The 23,942-nt window shown below is 41.2% G+C and overlaps 2 protein-coding genes across 2 annotated transcripts; one reads left to right on the top strand and one right to left on the bottom strand.

The window, feature by feature from the left end:
* The first annotated feature begins 567 nt into the window (after positions 1 to 567).
* On the top strand, positions 568 to 3,174 carry rdm1 (RAD52 motif containing 1). Its single transcript, XM_074696952.1, has 8 exons — positions 568 to 765; positions 913 to 1,016; positions 1,310 to 1,489; positions 2,001 to 2,129; positions 2,206 to 2,365; positions 2,456 to 2,554; positions 2,797 to 2,870; positions 3,019 to 3,174. Exons 2-8 carry the CDS (start codon positions 918 to 920, stop codon positions 3,082 to 3,084), a joined length of 807 nt encoding a protein of 268 aa, XP_074553053.1. The 5' UTR covers positions 568 to 765; positions 913 to 917; the 3' UTR covers positions 3,085 to 3,174.
* A 5,230-nt stretch (positions 3,175 to 8,404) lies between these two features.
* On the bottom strand, positions 8,405 to 23,339 carry LOC141809732 (integrin alpha-3-like). Its single transcript, XM_074696903.1, has 29 exons — positions 23,232 to 23,339; positions 22,510 to 22,679; positions 19,442 to 19,569; positions 18,816 to 18,901; positions 18,532 to 18,668; positions 18,353 to 18,459; positions 18,120 to 18,212; positions 17,452 to 17,511; positions 17,214 to 17,367; positions 16,936 to 17,129; positions 16,767 to 16,855; positions 16,555 to 16,688; positions 14,949 to 15,026; positions 14,793 to 14,860; positions 13,460 to 13,596; positions 11,725 to 11,865; positions 11,536 to 11,636; positions 11,251 to 11,419; positions 11,069 to 11,161; positions 10,910 to 10,989; positions 10,751 to 10,828; positions 10,568 to 10,670; positions 10,316 to 10,492; positions 10,073 to 10,201; positions 9,878 to 9,988; positions 9,604 to 9,702; positions 9,396 to 9,521; positions 9,091 to 9,233; positions 8,405 to 8,504 (listed from the first exon to the last, which is right to left on the bottom strand). The coding sequence occupies exons 2-28, from the start codon at positions 22,665 to 22,667 to the stop codon at positions 9,123 to 9,125; spliced, it is 3,141 nt and encodes a 1,046-aa protein (XP_074553004.1). The 5' UTR covers positions 22,668 to 22,679; positions 23,232 to 23,339; the 3' UTR covers positions 8,405 to 8,504; positions 9,091 to 9,122.
* Between the last annotated feature and the right edge of the window lie 603 nt (positions 23,340 to 23,942).

Consider the following 23,942-nt stretch of genomic DNA (forward strand, 5'->3'; position numbering starts at 1 on the left):
CAAATTCAAATGCCATAAAATGTCCAAGTAGGGCCTCAGCAGATAAGCTGAGGCCAAAGTTCACAAATACACTGAACAATAATATGAAGGCAACACTTAAGTGTTTCCTCTCATTATTCATTAGTTGAACTCAAAGACTAAACACTTTTTCTATATTTACAAAAGGCCCATTTCTCTCAAATATTGTTTAACAAGTCTGTGTTAGTGAGCACTTCTCCTTTGCAGGGATAATCCTTTCTGATTACACAGCATGAATACTACACTAATGGAGGCTGGCCCCAATAAAGGACCATTTTCAAGTGAGTTTTACTGTATCTAGTGTGACCACAATTTTTCACACTCAGTCTCTAAAATAATATAATCAGTGAAACCTTACTACAAAAATAATAAATTAAGAAATAAATAAAAAAAAATAGATATACATAGAGTTCTAATACTGACGGATAAAAAAAAATAAACTATTAACTTTTTTCAAACAAATTACACGCACACTTTGTTCTTGATTGCAGAAAGCTTAAAAGCTTAAATTGAAGTAGTACAACTACTTCCCTATTGGTTACTCGAGTAAGCCCCGCCTCTTTGCGGAAGCGCGGTAAATGTGTGCTCAGTGAAAGCAGGAGGAGTAAAATTGAAAAGTTTACTAAACTCGAACCCAATGGAAAAAGCAGAGTCTTTAAACGCGGTAGCTGGTGTTCAGAGGACTGAGAATCATTTTTACATAAACTTTGACAAACGCTGTTCATGAACGAGTTGCATCCCTGTACGGTTAGTGATGTTTCAGGTTGTTTACGCCTAAATATCTTGTTTACTTCGCAAGCATATCTATATTAAATGCGTAATGAAAGTATCTTCTGGCACATTCATGACGTTACCTGCGACATCACTTCTTCTTTCACCTCTGTGTGTACACAGATGTGATGGAAGTGGACATCTTGGAGTTTCGGGTCCCTGTGGAGAACACCAAGACTCTGTTTGTGTGGGACATCCAGCCCTCTCACTCCGAGGCTGAAATCTTTGTAAGTTTACCTTGAGTATTGAATATCTGCACTTGTAAGAATAAGATTATTATGTGTCTTAAAAGGTATGACAACCACTGACATCCTTCACTGCAAAAACTTAAATCTAAGCAAAGTCTATCTTATTTCAGCAAAAGTTTTCTTCTAAGCCTTAATATGAGCCAGAGATATCAATCAAGCTTAGAAAAATGTCATATTTCAAGATACTAATAGATAAAACTGATGTCTGATTTGTTTGTAAAGAGTAAAAAAAAATCTGCCAATACTGAGACATTATTTTTATTTTTCTGCAGAATGGGTTACACCATGTGTTCTCCTCTTTCGGTCCTCTCTACCTGCTGAAAGTGTTTCCTAACGCCCCAGCTTGCCTGCCCGGGTTCTACGCCCTCATCAAGTTCTACTCTGCTGCTCAGGCCTCAAAGGCACAAAAGCAGACTGATGGACGCTCGCTTTTCCAGAGCTCTCCACTTAAGGTCTTCACTTACAGGGTTTTCTTCTTCTTTAGTTTTAAAAAGAAAAACGGTCAGCACATTATCTTTGTGTATTTTATAACTCATTCCATGCAACTGTAATATTCTAATCTGAGAATTCAGTTTATGTCTCTGCCAGTTAGAGAGGGGAAAGGGGGGCAGTGTGTGCACTTATGGGGGGTGGGTGTAGTTTGTGTCATTGAGCAGAGGGTGGCAGCATTGTTCAACATGAAACTCAATCTGAGGGCCACTGGAAGATTTGAGTTTAGTGAATTGCTCAAAGAAATTGAGGAATACTACCTATGTATATTTGTATTTCTCTTTCAGGAAAGAAAGAAAGAAAACTGCATCGATATCACAAAGCGCTGTTGTGTGTGTAACCAGTAACTTGTGTGTGTGTGTGTGTGTGTGTGTGTGTGTGTGTGTGTGTGTGTGTGTGTGTGTGTGTGTGTGTGTGTGTGTGTGTATGTGTGTGTGTGTGTGTGTGTGTGTGTGTGTGTGTATGTATGTTCAGGTGAAGCTCAGCTCCAGACAGTCACCTCACTTCACTTCTGACAACAGTAGACCTCTGAGCCACACCCGCTGTGTGGCACTGGCCAATCACTGCCTTGGGTTCAACGGCTGGACCTCTGACATCATCACAGTGAGAAACACACACTCTATCTCCTGATGGCTTTACGCACAGTTGGGTCTGTACGTGTCTGTGTTTTGCCCTGCAGCTGAAGGAGCTCACAGATGATGAAGAAGAAGAAGAAGAGGTGGAGGCGGAGGGCAGAGAGAGGAAGCTGAGGTTCGGCTGTTTGCTGCAGCTCTCGTTCCCTCATCACAGACAGATGACCAGAGCCGCGGCTGTGATGGAAGATTGCTTCACCTGCACAGGTGAAGACCTTGATCTCAGTGCTTACTACAGATTTGATCACAATAAAACATGTGTCAACATAACGATCGTGTGTGTTTGTGTGCGTACAGGTCCAGATGTGCTCCTACAGAGACGTTGTAGACTGCAGAAGCTGGTCAGAGAAAGAGCTCTGGTTCAGGCTTTTTCAACAGTTCTCATCATACTACTCGGTAAGATGATGAAAATTAAAGTTAAGCACAAGGTATTGTGCTTTTTTCACTCTGTAGTATCTTTAAATGATTAACAGCTCATATAAATCCCATTTTTTTCCTCTCTCTGGTGTTTTGGAAAGCCCTTATTTCAGCCTCTGTCTGAAACATTTGTTTTAGCTTCTGTCTCTTTAAGGCTCCCTTTTCCACAAACTCCCTTCCCTCTGATTGGCCAGCCCTCTCACTCAGGTATGTCCGTACAGGTAACGGAAAAGTGATGGTGGAGGTGAAGCAGACCTCAGATCAGTTACTTGAGGAGCCTGAAGAAGTCCTACAGGTAAACACACCTGTTCACTCATCACACCTGTGCACTGTTTCCTCCTTTTAGTAACACCTCTGTGTGTGTGTGTGTGTGTGTGTGTGTGTGTGTGTGTGTGTGTGTGTGTGTGTGTGTGTGTGTGTGTGTGTGTGTGTGTGTTTCTCAGGTGAACCAGTTTGATCTTCAGGAGGAGGAGGAGAAGGATGAAGATTGGGATCTCACTATATCATAGAGTGATGCATTATGGGAAGTTTGGGGTCTTTCAGATTAAGTTATGAAATAAATGTGTTTATCTATTGGAAAGTGTCAGTTTCCATGTCTTTACTTGATGATTCAAACTGAGCTCTGATTGGTTATTTTTGCTCTGATGGATTCAATATGGAAAACAATTACATCAGAGTGTTTTTATTGTAAATAAAGCACGTGAAAAATAAAAACGAGATTACATACAGGCAGAGCAGAAGAGCCACACACACTCTGTTCGGACCGTGCTTCGAGACAACACATTACCCACACAGAGCAAGGACAACACAACTCTGGCATATTAGCTCAGCAAGCTAGCACTAGTTTACTTTTATTTGATATACAAACTCATAAGTCGCTTTTAGTGAGGTGTGAAGATTGGATCGAAACAAACTTTCTTTGTTCAAGGCAACATTTCACCAGATACAACACGCAAAGGTAAGGCATTTATCAGTACAGTTAAAATAACAATAAAATGAGGAACACATTAATGTGTTTTAAACATGTAGATATACAATTAATGTGCTGTAAAAGCTAGAGATCTTGAGCTTCAAAAAGAAAAACATGTCAGTTTAATTAGAAAACTTTTTAATATACAGATATACAGAAAACAATTCAGATGTTTTTATACGTTGAACATTTTCAGTGATTTTTCGTTTGCTTTTTTGTAACTATTGTTTTTTTATTTGTTTAAATCCTGGTGTTTGCACTATAAGCTGAGGTACAGTAAACTGAGGGAAACAGTTCTTTTCCAGAGTTTAAATGTGCTTCTTCATCAGTTGTTCAAGTTTGTTGTCCACCTTACGCACCCCAGCTTCAGATAAACCCGGACAGCCTGAGACCATCACGTAACCCTGCACACGTCCAACAGCAACACAACAGAACATACAAATACAAACCATCACAAAAAGGGCACTTAGGTTGGCGTACAACAAACACACAGAGTCATGCTAGGTGTATAAATGAAGGGTTGCACTGAGAGACTCACATTAAAATATTTGATGTTGACCTTGGAGAAATCTACTGCAGCAGGCAGGGGAATCATTACACCTGGAACTCAAACACACCGTTTTAAATTCGATTTTTGAATTATTATCATTAACTAATTCCATCAGTGAAATAATTAATTTGATTGATTCTGGGCACTTTTGCCTTTATTGATTGGACAGCTGAAAAAAGACAGGAAATGTTTTGAGGAGGTATGCAGCAAATAGCCATGGCTGGATGGCTAGGAGTCAGACCAGCAACCCTTCCAATACTTGTCACAAATTCCTCAGGAAAAAGTATCAATTTTAAGAATAAAGTCAGAAATTACATTTTTTCTCAGAGTTGAAAAGAAAAGATAATAAAAAAGGAGTATTGAAAGCTTGGCCTCTAATATTTTCCCTCAGCAGCCCCAAACCTGTCTGTAAGGATAGTACGATTTGTTTAATGTTGAATTTCAGTCTCCTCGATATTCCGTATTAGATTAAAAACCTTTATCCAGTTGTCTACTTTCCCTTAAGCATGGTCAAAGTGAAATAAACCCCAAAGAGAAATCTGGTATCTGTAACTTCTTCATATTAGGGACGCACGCTGTTGATCTTCTATATCACATGGTTAGAGTGTCTCTGAAAAACATCTGTCCTGGTAAGTGTCAAACAGTGAACTCACTGCCTGCTGCTTTTTTCACTAGAAATCCAGTCAGGCTCTTCACCTGCACAGAAACAAGACAACACACAATCACAGATGTCTTCACACAGAGACAGAGAGGGTGAGACAGACAGGTCCTTACCATCAAATTTCTGGTTTCAATCGCACATCTGAATAGAGACATTTTTTTTAATCAAAGGATGAATGCCTTTTGGATTCTTAATGTACTTCACCATAAACACAGAAACGTGTGTTTGTGTGTGTTTGCATGTGTATGTGTGTGTGCTTACTGGACTTTGGGTGTCAGATTTTGTCCTTTGATCACCATCTTTCCTGAAACTGTTACCCTCTGGTGAGACAGATTTTTTTATTTGTGGAGACAAGTGACAAACTGACTTCTTCAGTAAATAAATAAATAAATGAATCATAACAATAATAATAATAATAGTTGTGTGATGTGTGTAAAAATATTGCAGCTCAAATGAGATCATGGTTAAAAGTCTTAGGTTAGGTTAGGTCTACAGCAGGTCTTAACAATCCTGCTCCTGACCCCGCCCCCAGACTGTGAGTATTTACCGCTGACAGTGAGAAGAGATTTTTATGCATCTTGAAAGTCCTGATTTTGTTGACTGTCCGTGTAAACACTCGGACTTTGACTCGAACATTGACAGTGATTCCATTTTTCGGTGTGATGTGGAAGATGGGTGCTTCAGTGAGTCCCACTTCCATAAATAAAGTCTTCCCCAACCCGAATGGTTGCTGTAAAAATAAACAAAAAAAAAAACAAACAAAAAAAAACATTGTTTCCTGAAATAGACTTCGGTTCATAATTGATAAAAAGTCAACGTCAACATGTCTCATTCAAGATTCAAGATTTAAAGGTTTTTTATTGTCAAGTTTCTATATATGTGAAGACATACAGAAAAAGAGCAAAATACTGTTTCTCTCTTCCGACAGTATAGATAAAAAAAAAATGTAATTCTAAAAGAAAAGTAAGTCTAAGAAAAAAATATTTCTATAAATGTAAGTATGAAAATATAAAAAAATTAAATTGAATTAAAAAATACTTTGGTTACAAGTATAATTTTGTAGATAGAATAGAATAGAATAGTAAGAATAGAATAGAATAGAATAGAATAGAATAGAATAGAATAGAATAGAATAGAATAGAATAGAATAGAATTTTTGTATAACTTATTTTCAGAGCAATTAAAACTGATGAGATTAGCCCATGTGAGGCATGTCTGACAGTCTATGATCACAGTATCTGCGGTGCCATTTTTGGGACCGCCCTGGGCCTAAACCTGAGTAATGTTGCTTTTTGTCAGTGGAAAGATTGGTGACTTTTTCTGACTAGTTTTGTTTTGTTTAGGTTTTTCTTTTATCTCAGTGAAGCCATCTAAACATTAGTGGCTTGGTCCTAAAGGTGGCTGCCACAACAAAAAAGTCACATGACTGAAACCAATGAATAACAAAAGTAGTACAACATGTTGTAGGAGGAAGTTTGAATAATATGTTCAGTATGTTGAACGATGATTAAAAAGAAAGATTGTCCCAGAACCTTTCTTTAAGGAGCACAAAAACCCAGAAAGAAAATCAAATCCAACTAGAAACTCATCTTATGAATCACTTGTGTCTGAGCTTACCTTGAAAAACTGCAGGGTTTTCAAAAAGTTTTTTACACTTTTTTTGGTCACCTGGTGAAGAAAAAGAAAGATGATAACATCTTTAAGAACTTTTTACAGGGATTTCATTGTTGTAAAGGATCAACTGAAATGTCAGAAGACATCTTTCTCTTCTGGTTTTGAATTAATAGTTAGAGCCTGTCAGAGTTACAGTAAAAGTTGATGATGTGACCAGTTTGTGAACTGTTAACAGCTGTCACCACATTAGTGAACAGTTTACACCACAGTCGTTGTTGGCTGATAAATGCTCTGTCGGGTGTGTATGTGTTTGTTCTTACCTGTTTTGTTTTATTAAAGACTCCTTTGCTGTAGAGAGACCTGACAGAACTGTTTAATAGTTCTTCATAAATTTTAACTTCCATTTTTCCAAGGGCACAGCCTGTCCCCGTCTCAACACTGAAAATGAAACTCATCACAGTCTGGATGATAAGCAGGTCTAAGGTTCAGATTTCTTATGTGATAAGTACAAAGTATTTTCCGTATGATTCACTGGCTCTTTAAATATGGTGTAGTAGTAATTAAAGTCGCTCATTGTGCAACTGTTTAAAGGAGCAGACCACTTTTTTTTTTGCGCAATATCAGCAATCCTCTAGCCAACCTTTAGTTTGGTTTCATATTTCTGAGTCAACGCCTGGCAATGTTGACATCATTCAGCTGATGTTTTTGAGCAAAGCACTCTATATTGTCCTTTTTAGCAGATTTTTGAAACTCAACATCTGTTGAAGAAATCCCTGAATCTGTCAGTCAGCTGATCAAAATGCACCCTTTTAAAAATAGCACCAAGTCTTCCCTTGCTGAAAGGATGAGAAATTAAGTAAAATAAAATCACATTCATCAGCATACAAATAATCAATCCAGTAGAAATATGTCCACCCCTTCCCTTCACCTTCGCAAAGGTTTCACCAAAGAGTAGATGTGGGGACAACAGACCAAACAGATCGACCTCGAGAGTTTCAAGACATTAAACGACAGAACACTATCAAAAAATACTTTAATATCATCAACAAACACACTGACAACAGTTCACCACAGTGATGACACATCACACAATGTTACACAGAAATACGTGCTGCTCTCAAGTGCTGTCAGAAATACCAACATCGTATAAAAAACACCTAAAAAATGGGAACACTACACGAAGAGTTGTTGTTACATTGACAAAATAAAAGAGGAGTCTTTTAAGGGATCTGTCAACACAACACTTCTGTTCTTCACTACATTTTCAGGAAGCGCTTGAAGACAGCACTTCAACAGAACGTCTGATTTAACAACTCTGCTGCGGTATTTGGATTTTAAATTTCATGAATCATCCCAATGTCCACATCAGTCTGTAAATATAGAAAACACCAACTACAAGGAACGACTTCTTATCAGTGTGACGTATACAATGCACTTAAAGGCAGAGAGGATGCTGGGAAATGGTTTCAACCTTAAAAAATCAAAAAAGAATCATACACCTCAAAAAATAACAAACATGATGAAAAGTACAGTGTAAACACGAAGAAAAGGAATCTTTCTATCTCTGAGCTGACTGTAAACCCTTTGAGGTTTTCACAGGAAAGGAGACACACAAACACAGGAAGGCAGGTTGCAACGGCAGTGTTGGGTTCACTTTGGTTTAGTTTGGTCCAGGTTGTCAAAGGTTTAGGAGGTTTGGTCCCATTCTGGATGTTTCTTTCCAGTTTGGTCAAGTTCAAGATGTGCTGGTCAGGTCTGGTCAAGGAGTTAGTCTAGTTTGAGCTGGTCCATGATGAGTCTGGGTTTAAATTGTGTGGTATCAATCACGAACTGGAGATCCAGTTTTGTCTGGTTTAGTTTGGTGCAGAGTATCTTGTATGGTAGGATTCAGGTCGTGGTCTAGACTGGGTCTTGGTCCTGTTCAGATTCCATGGATATATCTGGGCTCTTAGTGTGTCTCAGTCCACAAAGTGATCCAGTGTTTTGGGGAATTTCTGCTCCTAGACGAAGACGTTTGGTCTTGGATCAGGAAACCGTCAGCATCAGTGTACTGATGCTGCCTCTCTTTACCCACAATCCTCCCCTGGTGGAGTGCCGTGGCCCGCCACGCCCTCTGGTGCTCAAAGAAACCACACTGCAGACAAAACACAGAATGGGGCGGAAATGAAACACCAACATGTGGACACTGAGGCCCTGTTTACACGACAACGTTTCACCCCAAAATGCAAAAGTACAGCAAAAAAAAAAAAAAATCAGTGTTTATGCAAAAAAAAACTGAAGGTCTGGGAACGGCCTGTGGTTGGGGCTATGACTACCTTGTCCAGGAGCGGCTTTTGGAAGATCTCCACTGAAGTAGAAAACTTTCACTCAGGAGGCTATTTTCAAAAGTTTGCGTTTTAGATAAGTTAAAATACAGTTTTTGTGTAAACAAGGGGCCGAAACACAACAATACTTTTGCATTTCACCCTAAAACCATTGTCGTGTAAACGTCCCTTGAGACAGAAGAAGAAAGCTTGAAGTGAAATAATCCTCAACTGTCATGATAGTGCAACAAAGTATCAGCAGAGAAATTGAGTTAATGCAGCGGGAAACAGCTAAGCTGGAAAGAAGGAAGTGAAGAGGCCCCAGCAGAAAACCAGAGACAACCAGGAGCAGAGAGAAGATAGCGAGTCAGTAATGATCAGAAACACTCCTCCAGGTCAGAAACAGTCGATCCTTACAGCGGGGCTCTGTGGCGGCAGCGCGCCCAGCCTCAGAGCTCCTCGTCCAGCCTCTCATGCTCAGACGGCTGGATCTTCATGCTGGCTTTCTGCGTCTTTGCCTCGTACAGCTCTCTGGTTTGCGCTCTCTTGAAGAAACCACACTGAACAGCAGGGGGCGACACAATGGCACTTAACACACCAGGATCGTGTGATGGCAGTACAAAGACATGACTTCATTTTGATGACACAGCTAAAACTCTGTGGTCCCAGAGGAGCCTGAACCAGAGTGGGTGTTTCTGTTTACAGGCTACAGTCAGGTTTACCTTCCAGAGCAGCACGCAGATCAGAGCCAGGAGTAAGACTCCCGCAAGAACAGATACAACGATGATCCACACGGGGGCTTCGGAGTCGAGCTGCTGCGCCACGTCTGGATAAATGTGGACCTTAATCTGCCGAAGAAGAGTGCCTTGAATCAGGATATGACACAGGATACCACAAAACTTTAAAAGTAGCAGCCTGACAGTTTATAACCTCTGTGCTGCGTGACTCCATGCTGATGGTGGGTTTGTTGGTCTGCAGCTTCAGAGTCGCCAGGCCTTGAACTACCACACTATGTGCATCACTGTAGTCCTGAAACACCAAGAAGAAACAACGATGCAGATGAAGTGCCAAAAATGCTCCTTTGTGATCCGTTTACAGACAGGGATCGGGGATTATGAACATGTAGAGGTTTGAAAATCTGAGCGTCCAGCATTCTGACTTTATATCCAACTTAAAGCTAAAAGAGGCGACAGAAGTGTTGAACCTCAATCATTGTGGAGTTCCACAGTCTCGCTCTGACAGTCATGGTCGCTGTGCTGTTCATGTTCGACAGAGGACAAAGAAACTTCACACATTTGGCTCCATGTGTACAATTCTGCACAGACAGAAACACACGTTAGTCTCATGATAACACCCTGTAGAGTTTATCCATTAGTCCAGCGTTAAAAAATCTTCATACCAGATTGTACTGCTTCTCATTCTTTCCTCGTGTGTTGAGGTCAGAAGGTTTCTTTGTCTCCTGGGACTTGGTTTTCCCTGTCATTTCCTCTTCGTTACTCCTCCTACTCCTCCTCCTCTTCTCTGGCATCTGAGCAAATAACAGCTTGGTTTAATCAACCTATTTCAAGCAATATTTAAGACTTTTTATCGAAAGGCTTTTATTTTGAAAGGAGCTGATGTAAAGTTGATTTTCCTGTTGCACCTGGAGCTTGAGGGGGTTGATGATTTTCCCAGGTGGAGTACAGTACGGCTCAGATGTACCATTCACTTGGATCTCTGTGAGGTACAGCAGCCACTTCCCATTGGACACCTCCATCGGCCAATCGAACTCCACCGCCAGCTTTCCAAGGTGACCCAGTGGCTTCCCAATGATGTGAATCTATCAGAGGAAGAAGATGAACACCTGGTCTGTCTAATAATAATCTCTGAAGAGTCAGACCTAGTTAAGACCAACCTTTAAGGTGAAGCGCACCAAACTGCCAACATCCTGCGTGGCGTTCATGGCCGACTCCCCTACAACATGACCGCTGAAGGAGACGAAGCCAGGCGGATTGATTCTGTCAGGATGAAATTGACCAATAAGAGGTGAGGATGGTTCAAAGGTGAGCACCGAACACCTTCACACTGTCTAACTTACAGAGAGAGAGACGTCTGCAGAGCATACTCCAGCACCATGGAGACAGAAAGAGGAAGCAGATCTGACTGCTCGCTGAGCCTGAAGACAGAGACACAGATTATCACCTGTCAATTAGACTCAATAATAACAAGCGTGTGTGAGTGTGTGTCAGTGTCTTACGTGGACAGCTGCAGCTCAGACTGAATCTCTCTGGTGTCCAAACTGATCTCAGACGGCTGAAACTTGATCCAAAGCCGAAGCTGGAACACAGGAAGAAACTCGGCATGAGCCTGAGGACAGTACGACTGAAAACGACGGCAGCAGAAGCACAAAAAGTACCTTCTCGTTGCTTTTGAACGGATTCCCCAGCTCACAAGTGAGAACCGAGTCCTTCTCAGAACAAACCACCACTGCATGGGCGTCTCTCTGAAACTAAAACACAGGACTCACTGTCACAGAGACCCAGTCCTTGGTCTAGTTTAAGGATCTGAGAGGAGTTAAAGAGCTTTGGGTGTCAGTACCTTCGAGTCGACCCCCGCGTAGCTGAGATGGGGTGGGACGGTGACGCTCAGCTTAGCATCATGAGCGTCCTCTGCCAGTCGCCCAGAGGAAGCTGTGTTGGTAATGTTTACCTCTAGAAGCAGTCGGTTAGTGCTGCCATCAAAGTACCAAATCTGTTTGTTGTCCTTTCTGGAAACACAAACACACACATGCACACACACTCACAATCTTTCAGATTTGTTTTTATCAATAAGGAGCCTATTAGTTTCCTCAAAACTGACCCTGGTCTGTAGGAGGTCTCTCACCTGGGAAAAGGTGTTAGGCTCTGGTCTGTAAACTGAGCTGAACTGATCTGCAGGTTGCTGTTGCAGTTGTTGTCGTCCCCACACGCCTTCTGAAAGTGGATCTAAAAGATGAAGAAGTGTAACCGAGAGACGACTCAGACAGGAAGTCAGTTTAACTCGTGTGTCATTCCAGATTTTTAGTCTTCTCACCTTTGTTGTGATGGGTTTTGGTTTCTGGCTCAGCACAGGAAAGCGTTTCAGATCCTGCTTTGGGATCTTTTCAGGAGGCTTTTCTTTTAATGCATAGCTCAATGAGAACTCCAGAGGTTGCACTTTGTCCCGGATCAGAGCCTACAAAACACAAACAGAACCTCGGCAAAGAGAAGTAAAGATTCTCTTGTTTGTCTCCTTCATTTAAGAGTTTTCAGGAAGGTTTGCTCACGCAACAACTTCAACAGAAAAATTGCAAAAACCAGTCCCTGTTTCTGTACATTTCAGGTCTCTGCTTGTTGATTTAAAGAAGAACAGTGGTGTGGTGATGATGATCACCAGGAGGACAAGTCATCACATATCTTTCTCCTGAGGATGTGGAAATGCGGGCAGAGTCTCAAAACCGTGCTGATAAAAACTGTCAGGACATGACAGAACAGCATGAACTGTAACCCAACCCCAAACTGCACAACACTTTCTCCTCCAAACAAAGAGAAAATACTCATCACAGAAATACGTTTACACTGCCGGGGAGTGATTCTTTAAAATGAAGTTTTGTCTATGAGCTCTGACGGAGAGGCAGGATGTAAACTCTGTCATCAGCAGACTGATTAAAGCTCTGCAGTGAAAAGTAAACATTTCTTATCTTTTGAGGAAACTTCCTTCAATTAAAGCTCAAAATGTCTGAGAAAAAATCTGTGCAGAGATATTCTCAGGCCTCCTGGGTTCACAATTACTGTCAGAGCTTCAGAGGTCAGTCAGCGCAAAAACACGGTTATAAAGATGTTAATCTATTTTCAGGGTTAATATTGAGAATGACTTTCTAAAAATATACAGGACTCTATTTTCTTTCTTTCCATCAAGTTGAATGATAAATCCTAATTCATTTATCTTAAACTATAAGACATTATGGTATTCTTTTTTAAATTTTTAATCAAATATTTTGTTTCATTATTTTTACATATAATTAATAACATTTGCTTTTTACAACATAATTAATCTAATAATTTTAACTTCTTTTTTTTACCATCTCACAATATCTTCTTTTGATCATTATATGTATCTCATTTCTCTTTTTATCTCATTTTTATCTCATGATTTAGAATTTTTAACCTGATTTTTTACATTTTTTCTTCTCCGTAAAAAATGTCATTAGCATAATTCTGTTTCCTTATCTTATCATTTGATATTCTTATGTCATGCTCTCATTTTTTTTATCTCATAAGTATGACTTACATCTTCTTATTTCTGTTTCACAACAGATGATTTAGTATTTAGGGCTCAGCATTGTGACTTACACCCCAGAAAAAACATTTTTTTTACAATAGTATTTTTTTTTTCTTCACAGTTATGACTAGTTGTGTCATAATTTTTCATTGATATCGAACAGTTTTTTTATTATTACTCAATTTTTTTAAATTATCACTGTTTCTCCCATAGTTTTGAATTTTTCACCTTATTTAAACTATTTATATTTCAATCATGAAATCTCAGTTTTTTGTCTCTACATTCAGAGTAGCTATGTCATTAATCTTTCTTAACATTTGGGATTATGTTTTTCATTTTTTCTCACTCAGGCTCTCCTTTATACTCTTAACATGAATATGGACCAGTTGATAACATTTAGATATTCTGTTGATGCAGATCCTTAAGGATCACAGTTGATGTAGTAAACCCTCCATCCTGTAGTGGTCGCTCACATGTGTATAAATGATCAGTTTGTGTGAATCCTCACCAGCAGTCCCACTTTCATAGTGTCACACTGTTTCCCCGGCATCGTCACACCGCCAGTGTACACGTTCAGTTTGCTGTCCTGGAACCGGAGGCGGGGTTTGAGGCTGGTGGCATCAGCAGTCAGGTTGAAGTGGATGGCTAAGCACAGACAAAGTGTGATGAATGTGTGTGTGTGTGTGTGTGTGTGTGTGTGTGTGTGTGTGTGTGTGTGTGGGTGTGTGTGTGTGTGTGTGTGGGTGGGTGAGTAGGATGGCAGAAGGCATGTCTGTGGTTGAACAAATTATCAAGCATGACACACAACTTCTGAATACTGAGCGTGATGAATGATGAATATGAGGGTGTGTGTGTGTGTGTGTGTGTGTGTGTGTGTGTGTGTGTGTGTGTGTGTGTGTGTGTGTGTGTGTGTGTGCGCACGTGCGCGTGCGTGTGCGTGTGTGCGTGTGCGTGTGTGTGTGTGTGTGTGTGTCCAGATGTAGCATCAGTTCCTGTAATGCAATTTATCATTCAGAGAAACACAGACACGATACAAGGACAAGAGAGGACACACAAGGACATGGTGTGATGTCATTTGTTTTGTGTGTGTGTGTGTGTGTGTGTGTGTGTGTGTGTGTGTGTGTGTGTGTGTGTGAGTGTGTGTGTGTGTGTGTGTGTGTGTCACTTAGTGGATTAACAGCAGGCGTTAATTGACAGGTTTGTCCTGTCAATCAATCAAGCCAATTAGCTGAGAGCACACACACACACACACACACACACAGACTCACACTCACACAGGAAGCTGGGTGATGATGACCCTCTGACTATAAACAGACTCGTTAGCATTTTGTGCTCATAAACTGACATCTGTCAGCGACAGCAGCTGATCCATGCTCTGGGCACAGAGACGCTCTTCAACCTCTCAGTGTTTCTCGTTCGTGTACAGATAATTTTGAAGCTTGCTGCTGACTTGAAAATCAAAATGAGCAAATATGTTTCATACACAGAAAAAAAATAAAATCAGTTCCTGGGAATGATGTGCTGCCCTGACAGACTCATTCTCTCGGGAACGTTATTTTTATGCCCAGGCATGTTACCAAACAACTGCTTAATAATGTGATTCACTGGAACATGTTCTCATGGGGGTTTTTGTTTTAGCATTGCATAATCTGTAGCAGTGGATTTTTTATCTTTTTATTTTTTTGGATGTCCCTCTAACACATTTTTGTTGTATGTACTGCTAGCATCAAGCTTAAAACTGTTATTTTTCAGTAATCAATGAAGCTTTTACGTTCCAGTGTGTTCTTATTAACACCAATTACATCATTTCATTTCACTGTGAAAAGTTAAACTTTACTCACTGATGTCGTCTGTTTTGTCTTTCTCTCCAACGCTGAATGTGTAAGAGAAACACACCTTCACCTGAATGCTTATACACACATTAAAACACACATGGTAAGTCAGCCTGCAGGCTTTTAGCTGTTAGCATGTTAGCAGGTCACAGGTTCGGATCTTACCAGAAGTCGCAGTTTGTGGGGTCGACGATGTCCGGGGTAACTCTGAAGGTCTTATTGAGGTGGAGGATTGGACGAGTTCTGAGGGGATGAGCGAGTTACAACAAACTTGAAGGACAGTAGCTGTAGAGTTATGTAAATATTATAACTGTAGCTATTACTGTAGCATAATTTATCGCAGTTATCTTGGTTGTCTTGGTGTTACTTATCATTGTTATCCCAGCGTAATGTGTCATAGTGTTACATATTGAATTGTATCTTATCGTAGCATTACTAACCGTCGTTATCATAGCATGTTCTATAATAACGACAATTGCTAGGCGCCGCCCTGTTGGCTATGGCTGCCTTTTGCAGCAGCACTCTTTTCCTTGTCTGTTTCTTGTCATTTTTTCATCTCTTTTTCTTAATCTTTGTATTTGGAGTGGATCATTTCTTTGTATGGCTCATTTGTTGGTCATGGACACCAAACTTTTTGTGGCTTCAGTGATATTTTTACTTCTTTTCTCCTGTGTTTTTCTGGAGATCCTACATGTAACCATGGCTGCATTGTTTACATGTGAACTCAGCTGTTAGCAGCCTGTAGCATGTCAATGCTAACTGGTGTAAGGCCTGATGTCTTCCGACAAGGTGAGGAGAGGGAGGTGAGAAGAAGGAGGTGAGGACGATGTGCTGGTTCTCAGGTGTGAGCTAAGAAGTGACGACATGGACCTGTCCTTCCATCCATCGTAATTGGGAACGTAAGATCTATTTCCAATAAGATGGACGAGCTAGCCGTGCTAACCCAGCAACAGAGGGAATACCAGAAGGCAGAGGAGCATCATGCTATTAACAGACATGGCTAACAGACCTAACATCAGACACCAACACCACGCTGGAAGAGCTTCACCTGCTGTGAGCAGACAGGATCCAGGAGACAGAGACTGAACAGACTGCTGAAGAAGCTCAGTCCTGGACCCTGTGGAGGTGGAGACTGGCTGAACTGGAGAATGATGGACAAGCTGTCAGCATCTATTTTCTAATGGACCTTTTTGCACTTTCTATACACTTTCTTACTTTTGTTTTCTTGATTGCTGCTGTGACTTTAGTTTCGTTGTACTTGTTACAATGACAATGAAGTTCAATTCTATTCTATTCTATATTAGCTGATGGCCAAGCTGTTATAATTGTTATGGACCTTTTTGCACTTTCTATACACGTTCTTGTTTTTGTTTTCTTGATTGCTGCTGTGACTCCCCCTGAATTTTCCCTTGAATATAAATAAAGTATTTTCTACTCTATTCTGTTCTATTCTTTTCTATCATATATGTATCGTAGCATGATGTATTGTGACGTATCATATTGCAACTTATCGTAGAGTAACTTACAGTAATGTAACTTACTGTAGTGTAACTTATCATAGTGTAACTTGTTTCTCGTGTCGTAATTGTATTATAATTTATTGTATTGTAAAGAAGTGTAACTCAGGAGGAGAATTATTTTATTAGGCATTACACCAAAGCGTAGCATACTGTTTAATGCTTTCTTCAGCTGACTTTAAACTCAGCATGCTTGGCTCAGTTGTGTCTCTGATAACTCTGGGTAACATTGAGATTTTGGGGGATTAACAAACCTTAGCAGAGCTACAGTGTCATCCAGAGAGCCCACCAGCAGGTCGGGATATTTATTGCCGTCAACATCAAAACCTCCAGACAGAGAGTACCCGAAAGTTCTGAACCTGGGAGAGAGCGTGCTGCCCTTTATCACCTGCAGAGAGATTGGGAGACTGAGCGTTTATGGACGTCTCTGAGAGATTTATCAAAGAGCTAGGGATTATTGTCACACCTGGCTTGGTTTTGCAGAGACCCCATCTTTGCTCCCTGACCAGATCATCACACTGCCTGTCTCATGGTAGGGAGCTCCAACTGCAAAGTCTAAAACATGAGAAACGCCTATGAGATCTTCATCACAGTTTCTCTAATTGTCTTCATTAGTTCATCATCACAGTCCTCACCCTGGAATCCGTCTTGGTTCAGGTCTCCAGCGGCACAAACCGCCATACCAAGCGCGGACCCTGCTGGTCCCTTAAGCACCACACTGGGGCGGGAATTGAAGCGTCCCCCAACGTTCATGTAAACATAAACGGCCCCACCCACGTCCTGCTGCCGTTCAAAATAAAATGGTGAGCCCACCAGAAGGTCGCTCCACCTGCAGGAGAAAAACAATCAACAGTGACTTCTTATTGCACAGGGTCTCACCTGCAGGTCATGTGACCTTTACATCCCTCCTTACCCGTCGTTATTGAGGTCGCTGGTTGCCACAGCATTACCAAAATACGACCCTGTCTGTTCACCCCGCAGAGTCTGTTGAACAATCAGCTGATCGGACTGTCTGTGCATCAGCAGCACGGAGCCACGAGCGTCCTGTTTATTGTCTTTTGGAGCTCCTGTGAATCAATAAATCAATACACCAGTCACTTCACCAATCAGTCTATCAGCTGATCACGTCTACATTACTGAAAGAGCATCACCTGCTACTATGGTTTCAACGTCCTGAGAAAGAAGACGAAGTGCCTGGGTGAGAGAATACCCTGCACACACAATCACACACACGGGAAGTTAGTGTTGGTGTTAATATCATGTTTATTTACTCTGAAACTAACTTGATCTTAGCATATTAGCGGCTTCTGTTAACCTGTAACTGGACCTTATTTGCTGCTTCTGCTAGCATATGAAAGTAGCAACTTATTGCATTGTGTCATATTAAATAATTTCAAATATTAATGTATTGTAACATAACATAAAATAACATAGTGTATCATATCATACCTCAATGTATTGTATCTTGAAATGTTTTAGCATAACCAAAACATGACATGACATGATATCATAGCATAACATAATTTAACGTAATGTTACATCATGTTATGTAAGGGAACGTATCACAACAAAATATAAAGTAATGTGACATCGTATGACATGACTTAATGTAATGTTATGTAACGTAGTGTAACAGCATAACATAATGTTACATGCTGCTACACAGTGTAACACAACAAAAAGTAGCATAACACAACCTATCGTAATGTAACATAACCAAACATAACACAACATAACGTATTGTAATGTAACATTACATTAAGCTAATGGCTTAGCGTAGATTTTTTTGACAAAGGTAGCAATTAAAGGGACACTTCACCAATGTAAAGATTCCTTCGGCCAGTTGGTTTAAGGGAGCTCTTCTGAATGAAATACTCCTCATCTGGATTCATCCAGAAATGATGGATGTTACCTGAAACACACACACACACACACACACACACACACACACACACACACACACACACACACACATACACACACATTATGTAGCCATGGATGAAAGGCTGAGGCATGTAAGATAAACATATAGCCACAGCAGGAGTTTCTCACCTTCCCATTCGAAGCTTCCAGGTGAGCCAAGGATGACCTCAGTTTGACTGATGAAGGCAGATATCCCCACAGTACAAGTAGCCTCTGTAGTGATATCACCCCTATGACTTTACACACACACACACGTGCATCAGGTGACATGCCTCAGAATATGACATGGGATGCGTAAGATGAATTACCTGCAGGCTTGTTCGATGTTCTCCCAGCGGTAATCTTTATCGCCATACTGCAGGTTGTTTCCACGGAGATAACATTTACCAATCATTTGATGGTTGTGATCAGACCCATACAGTTTGATGAGGCGATGACCACATGCCTGGAGAAATGAAAGAGTAGACGGTCAGTCAGATGGTTCTGAATCTATGTTAAGGTAAGTCTGCTCAGGTGTCTGTTGACCACACAGGATCCCTGCAAAGAAATTCAGTGACAGCTCAGCACATGACACATGAGGACAAAAACTCACCAGGATCCTCCCCCCAGGTGGGCCCTGACTGGCCACTGTGACCCCCAACCACATGTCTTCAAACCGTTCATCAGAAAGGCTCTGGCCTGTGAACAGGTCAGAAAGGTGTGGGAGACACATAGGCAGCAGACTTTATGACAGATAGTATAAATGTGTGTGTGTGTGTGTGTGTGTGTGTGTGTGTGTGTGTGTGTGTGTGTGTGTGTGTGTGTGTGTGTGTGTGTGTGTGTGTGTGTGAGAGAGAGAGAGAGGGAGGCCAATAAAAGCTCTCAGAAACAGACAGCAGCTGTCACTTCTTACTGAGCGATGGACCCATAATGCACCAGGAAAGAGATATTATCAATAAAAAAACAACCTGAAAGGTCTACTTCTCTCTGATTGGCTGAAAGCTTGGCCATTACGGCCAATCAGAGCCATCAAACCATTTTGAGTTGGTTACATCACACAAATCAGTTTAACAGACAAGACTTAAACAACAAGAAATACGACCAGACACCAGATGATTGTTGGACCAACAAATGTCCAAAATATTACCAGCAATGCTTTGCAGTCAGGGGAGTCCCTGGAAAATGAAAATGTAATGTGAATTTTAGGTCAAAATGTAATTAAGTAAACAAGAGGCTTACCTGGGTTAATGAACGCTATCCTTCTGCAGTCTGATTGGCTGGTGCTGATTGGGCAGCTGTACACACCTCCTGTCCTGTTTGCTGGAACATTAGGCTCTGCCTTTTCCCTGGGAGCTCCAACCAGTTGCCTGTTAGAGTGAGAAGGGTGAGACACAACACACAACACAGACCTAGTCCAGGTTCAGGACCAGCAGCTTTTATAAAACATACTCAGACTCCTTCACGCACTAAAGAAAGTCCTTCTAACAACCTTTAGAGGCTTAAACTTCATCTTCTTTGGACATGTCTGATTTCTGTTGTGCTCCCAGAATAAATGAAAAGACGTCTGAAGGTGAAAGACATCCAGGACACACACACACACACACACACACACACACACACACACACACACAAAAAGAGGACAGGATACAGACAATGACAGACAGAGGACTCTTGTGTCTCCTATGATTCTGGAGGAGACTCTCGGTGCTGTCAGCTTTCCTGGTGATGAGTGTATCCCCATCACAGGTGTGTGTGTGTGTGTGTGTGTGTGTGTGTGTGTGTGTGTGTGTGTGTGTGTGTGTGTGTGTGTGTGTGTGTGTGTGTGTGTGTGTGTGTGTGTGTGTGTGTCTACATGTCTGTAATACCCTCTGAGTCTCTCTCTGGGTTTCATTTCCTGTCCTGGGTCCAGATCCACACACAGAGACAGAGAGCTCTGAATCAGTTTTCCAGCTGAACACACAGCCTCTGATCCAGCCCCCTCTGTGACCTCTGACCTCAGATATGATCTCTGCAGGTGTGTTAATGTGCCGATAAAGTTACAGAGTCTCACACGTCTGAGCTGTCTCATGAAACCTTCTGGAGGATTCTTCTAATTTCTTTGCCGTGCCAGGAGGCCGTTAAAACTTTCCCGTTAATATCGATCATTTTTGAGTGTTTCTATACAACCAATCAGAAAATGGGATGTATCAAACAGGGGAGCCAATAAGAGGCCAAAGTGACCCCATGACCCCTGAACTCCCATAGGAAAATAGATTACAGTGTGTGTCAGTGAGTGTGTGTGTGTGAGAGGTCCATTACCAGCCAATCCAATTAGAGGACATAAAGACACAGCAGTCATAGAGCGAGCAGCGACGGACAGCTGGAGGACCTCTGAGTGAACTCATGTGGCCATGGCCAAGCTGCTTCATATTCATACGTTGGAGAAGTTCACAAATTTGTCTGTTGACTGATCAAAACAGTCAATTTTTGAACTACCACGCGATCTTTTATGAGACTTGCTGAAATGATGATGTCATCCCAAAAGGACTTCCTAACTCCAAAAAGATGGACCTTAAACACCAAGGTCTGACCTGGCAGGCCTGCAGTGTCCAATCAAAAGACAGGGGGGTTGTGGAGCTTGGAGACGTAAAGAGACAGTAATTAAGAAATAAAACTATATCAAAACACAAGTTTGAGAATTTTTTTTTTTTGCTGTTAGTCATGTATAGAAAGTATGGTGGCACCAAAGGAACAGAATGAAGCCTAAAACAGAGCAATATCCCTTCTTTAACATCATCCAGATATTAGCAGCAGCTGCTCATTCTCACTCAGTACTGAGCTCTGTATCACCAACAGCAGCAAGAACAACTTATCAGCTTGTACCAAGAGGAGATGATCCAAACCCCTGAAAATCTCCTCACCGCCCTGTTAAGGGACTCTTGGAACCTTCTGAAGAAGTCTTAATTCACAGGACACCTTCTCTCTCTTAAAACCTTCAAAAATGTATCCACCCTTTAAGTTAGGCTACACTTTCCAGGACTTTCTTTCTACGTTATTACTCTTTAAGGCCTCTTCAAACCGTACCTGATGTTTTCACAGACATCAGGAGAATTCAAACACATTATTAACACTGCAGGGCATCCACCTGACCATGGATGTGAATGTGAGTGTGTAAATTCCTGTTGTGTAACTGGTTTAAAGCAGTTTTCATTTATAGAATTCCTCATGAAGCACATTATTACACTGCAACGCACGCAGTGGAGAAAAATTCACGGGTCATCGAGAAGTTTGAGGAGTCGTTATGGGAGCCTGAACTGTTGTTTCAGACAGAGGCTGATATAAGAGTTTTCTGTAACAGCAGAGAGAGAAGAGAAGAGGCATTTTTTCATGTAAAGAAAAGAAAAATAACCTCTCTTTAAGTTTTTCATCAGTCTGTGTGAATCAGACTCAGTCTCTCACAGTAAACATGAAGAACTTCCTCTTTCTCACACATGAACTTCACTTTGGTTAAACACCTCTGCAAATGACAGCACAAGCCTCAGGCCCTCTTTAGGTCCCATGTGGTTTCCTGACTATCAGCCAATCAGAGAGCACCATGTTTTAGTCTGTGGGTTTTGCTTTTTGCAGAACCATGGCCTACTTTCAGGTATCTCTATACGACTCCTGATCAAAGCTCAATTCCAACAGAAAGTCAATCATTCACCTGGACACACCTGAGAATATAGAGACAGGTGTCAGAAGGACAGAGAGACAGGTGCGTCACACATTTGCTAGCAGGAATCAGAACTCCAGTCGAGCGAACACATGGGTTTCTGTTAACGGTTACTGTCGAATTCCAATGTGCAAAACATCCTTCGGTCAATCAGCATTCTCTGTCACAGCAGCTAAACTCTGGAATAATCTCCCTCCTGAGATGAAAATGCTAAATAATTTTAAAAGTTTCAACAAAGGTATTTAATCATGGCTGAATAAGCAACAGTACTGTTCCCACATATGAATTATTTGCTTGTATACATGTTTACCTGACGAAACCTTATCGTTCATCTTTTTAGAACTTATTTTCATTTATCTATTTTCTGGATATTTTAATTTGTATGCAGTTTTTAATGAACTGTGTCTTAGGTATCTCTGTTTTTTAATTATCTTTTGTACATTCTTTACTCCATAAAAGCCTCCCATGGACTGGTGTTGAAAATGAGCACTGTGCTATAAACACTTACAGCAGTGCATCTGGGACCTGTGTATATTTGGATATCACAGCATCAATGTTACTGTGTGTCCATGTCAAATAAACAATAAATAAATAAACAAACAGGAGGTGCACTTACATGTAAGAGTTATCCTTCAGATCTTGATGTAGAGCAACAGAAAGTCCAAACAGAGATCCATCCCTGCCTGTCTTCAATAAGGGGAACGACGTGTCAAGGTTCGATGTGAGGCAGACACCAGCCCACAGGCTCAGGAACAGCCACACACCTGTGGCCATGAAGACGGCCACCTGAGAGGAATCACAGAAACTGTCTGCTGTCCTAAATAAAGCAGGTGTTCACATGAAGTGTTAAGGAGCACCACAGGGCTCTGAACTGGGTCCTCTGAGGAGATCATTTCGAAATATTCTTCACCATGTAGATGTGTTTATATCAGAGTTTGCTTCCATTACAGGTTAAATCGTTATTGTTAAAAGTCTGCAACATGACCAGTTTATCTGAGTGTGTGTTAGTGTGTTTGTGGGCTGATGAGACAGTTTGTCTTTGCATCATCAAAAGTAATATCACACTCCACAGCTGAAGAAACACTGGAATACTTGACATTATTCTACATGAGTTATATTCAGGGTAAAATCACAGACAGTTAAGCTCATGCACACTCACAGTGACTTTTTTTTTAAGTTGAACCTTTTCAGTTTTCTTTTTCTGTTTCTTGAGATTGAGTAAAAAAAACTTCAAAACTGTAAAATAAATAACGTAGGATATGAGTTTGTTAAAGTTCTGTTTTTTTTTTTAGACTGACAAAGACCTGTACCTGAAATCAAAATGAAGGAAATTCAGACCTGTTTCCTGTGCGGACCCTCCTCTTCTTCCTCTCCTCCACTTCCTCTTTCTTCTTCTACTTTTTCTCCCCCCTCCTCCTCCTCCCCCTCTTTCTTCTCCTCAGGGCTAAAGATGTTCTGGTTGTGTCTAAGCTGGTCTCTGATCCAAGTCCTGCTCAGGTCTGAATGACTCCTGCATCTGCTGCCAGACTCTTCTGAGCGCGCTCAATTGCCTCTGTCTTTCTCTCTATGTGGCTCCACCTTCCTCCCTCGCTTTCTCATTCTCATTCTTCAGATGTGCACGCTCGCCCTGAAATGAAATCATGTCTCTCACTGTCTGTGCACCCGCCCACACACACTCACACACTCTATCTCCCTCTCTCTCTCTCACACACACACACAGGTCATAAATGGATCAGGACGTGCAAGGGGCACCTTGGTTGTGTCTCTCTTTTAGCAAACACACATTAACACACACCCTTCTGTTTGAAAAAACATGTCTGTGTGTGAAAGTGAATGTTTGACTAACATTATGAGGTCTGAACTTTGAATGCCAAAACACACGCACGCATACACACACACACACACACACACACACACACACACACACACACACACACACACACACACACACACACACACACACACACACACAAAACAGTAATACATACAATTTTCCTCTGCTGGGCCTTTTTTTAGCTTCCTGTCTTTGTGATTACTTCCTGTCTCTCT

The sequence above is a fragment of the Halichoeres trimaculatus genome, unplaced genomic scaffold (assembly GCF_033239565.1).
Source record: "Halichoeres trimaculatus isolate MK-OKI-2021-1 unplaced genomic scaffold, fHalTri1.1 fHalTri1_scaffold_20, whole genome shotgun sequence".
Taxonomy (NCBI): Eukaryota; Metazoa; Chordata; class Actinopteri; order Labriformes; family Labridae; genus Halichoeres; species Halichoeres trimaculatus.

Coding starts and splice junctions, on each gene's coding strand:
- rdm1 (XM_074696952.1), top strand. CDS start 918: ATGGAAGTGGACATCTTGGAGTTTCGGGTCCCTGTGGAGAACACCAAG. Junction 2,130..2,205: donor GGACCTCTGACATCATCACA/GTGAGAAACACA, acceptor TTTGCCCTGCAG/CTGAAGGAGCTCACAGATGA. Junction 2,871..3,018: donor AGCCTGAAGAAGTCCTACAG/GTAAACACACCT, acceptor TGTGTTTCTCAG/GTGAACCAGTTTGATCTTCA.
- LOC141809732 (XM_074696903.1), bottom strand. CDS start 22,667: ATGGCCACAGGTGTGTGGCTGTTCCTGAGCCTGTGGGCTGGTGTCTGC. Junction 15,027..16,554: donor GACACTGTAGCTCTGCTAAG/GTTTGTTAATCC, acceptor TCATCCCCTCAG/AACTCGTCCAATCCTCCACC. Junction 14,861..14,948: donor CCCACAAACTGCGACTTCTG/GTAAGATCCGAA, acceptor TGTGTGTATAAG/CATTCAGGTGAAGGTGTGTT.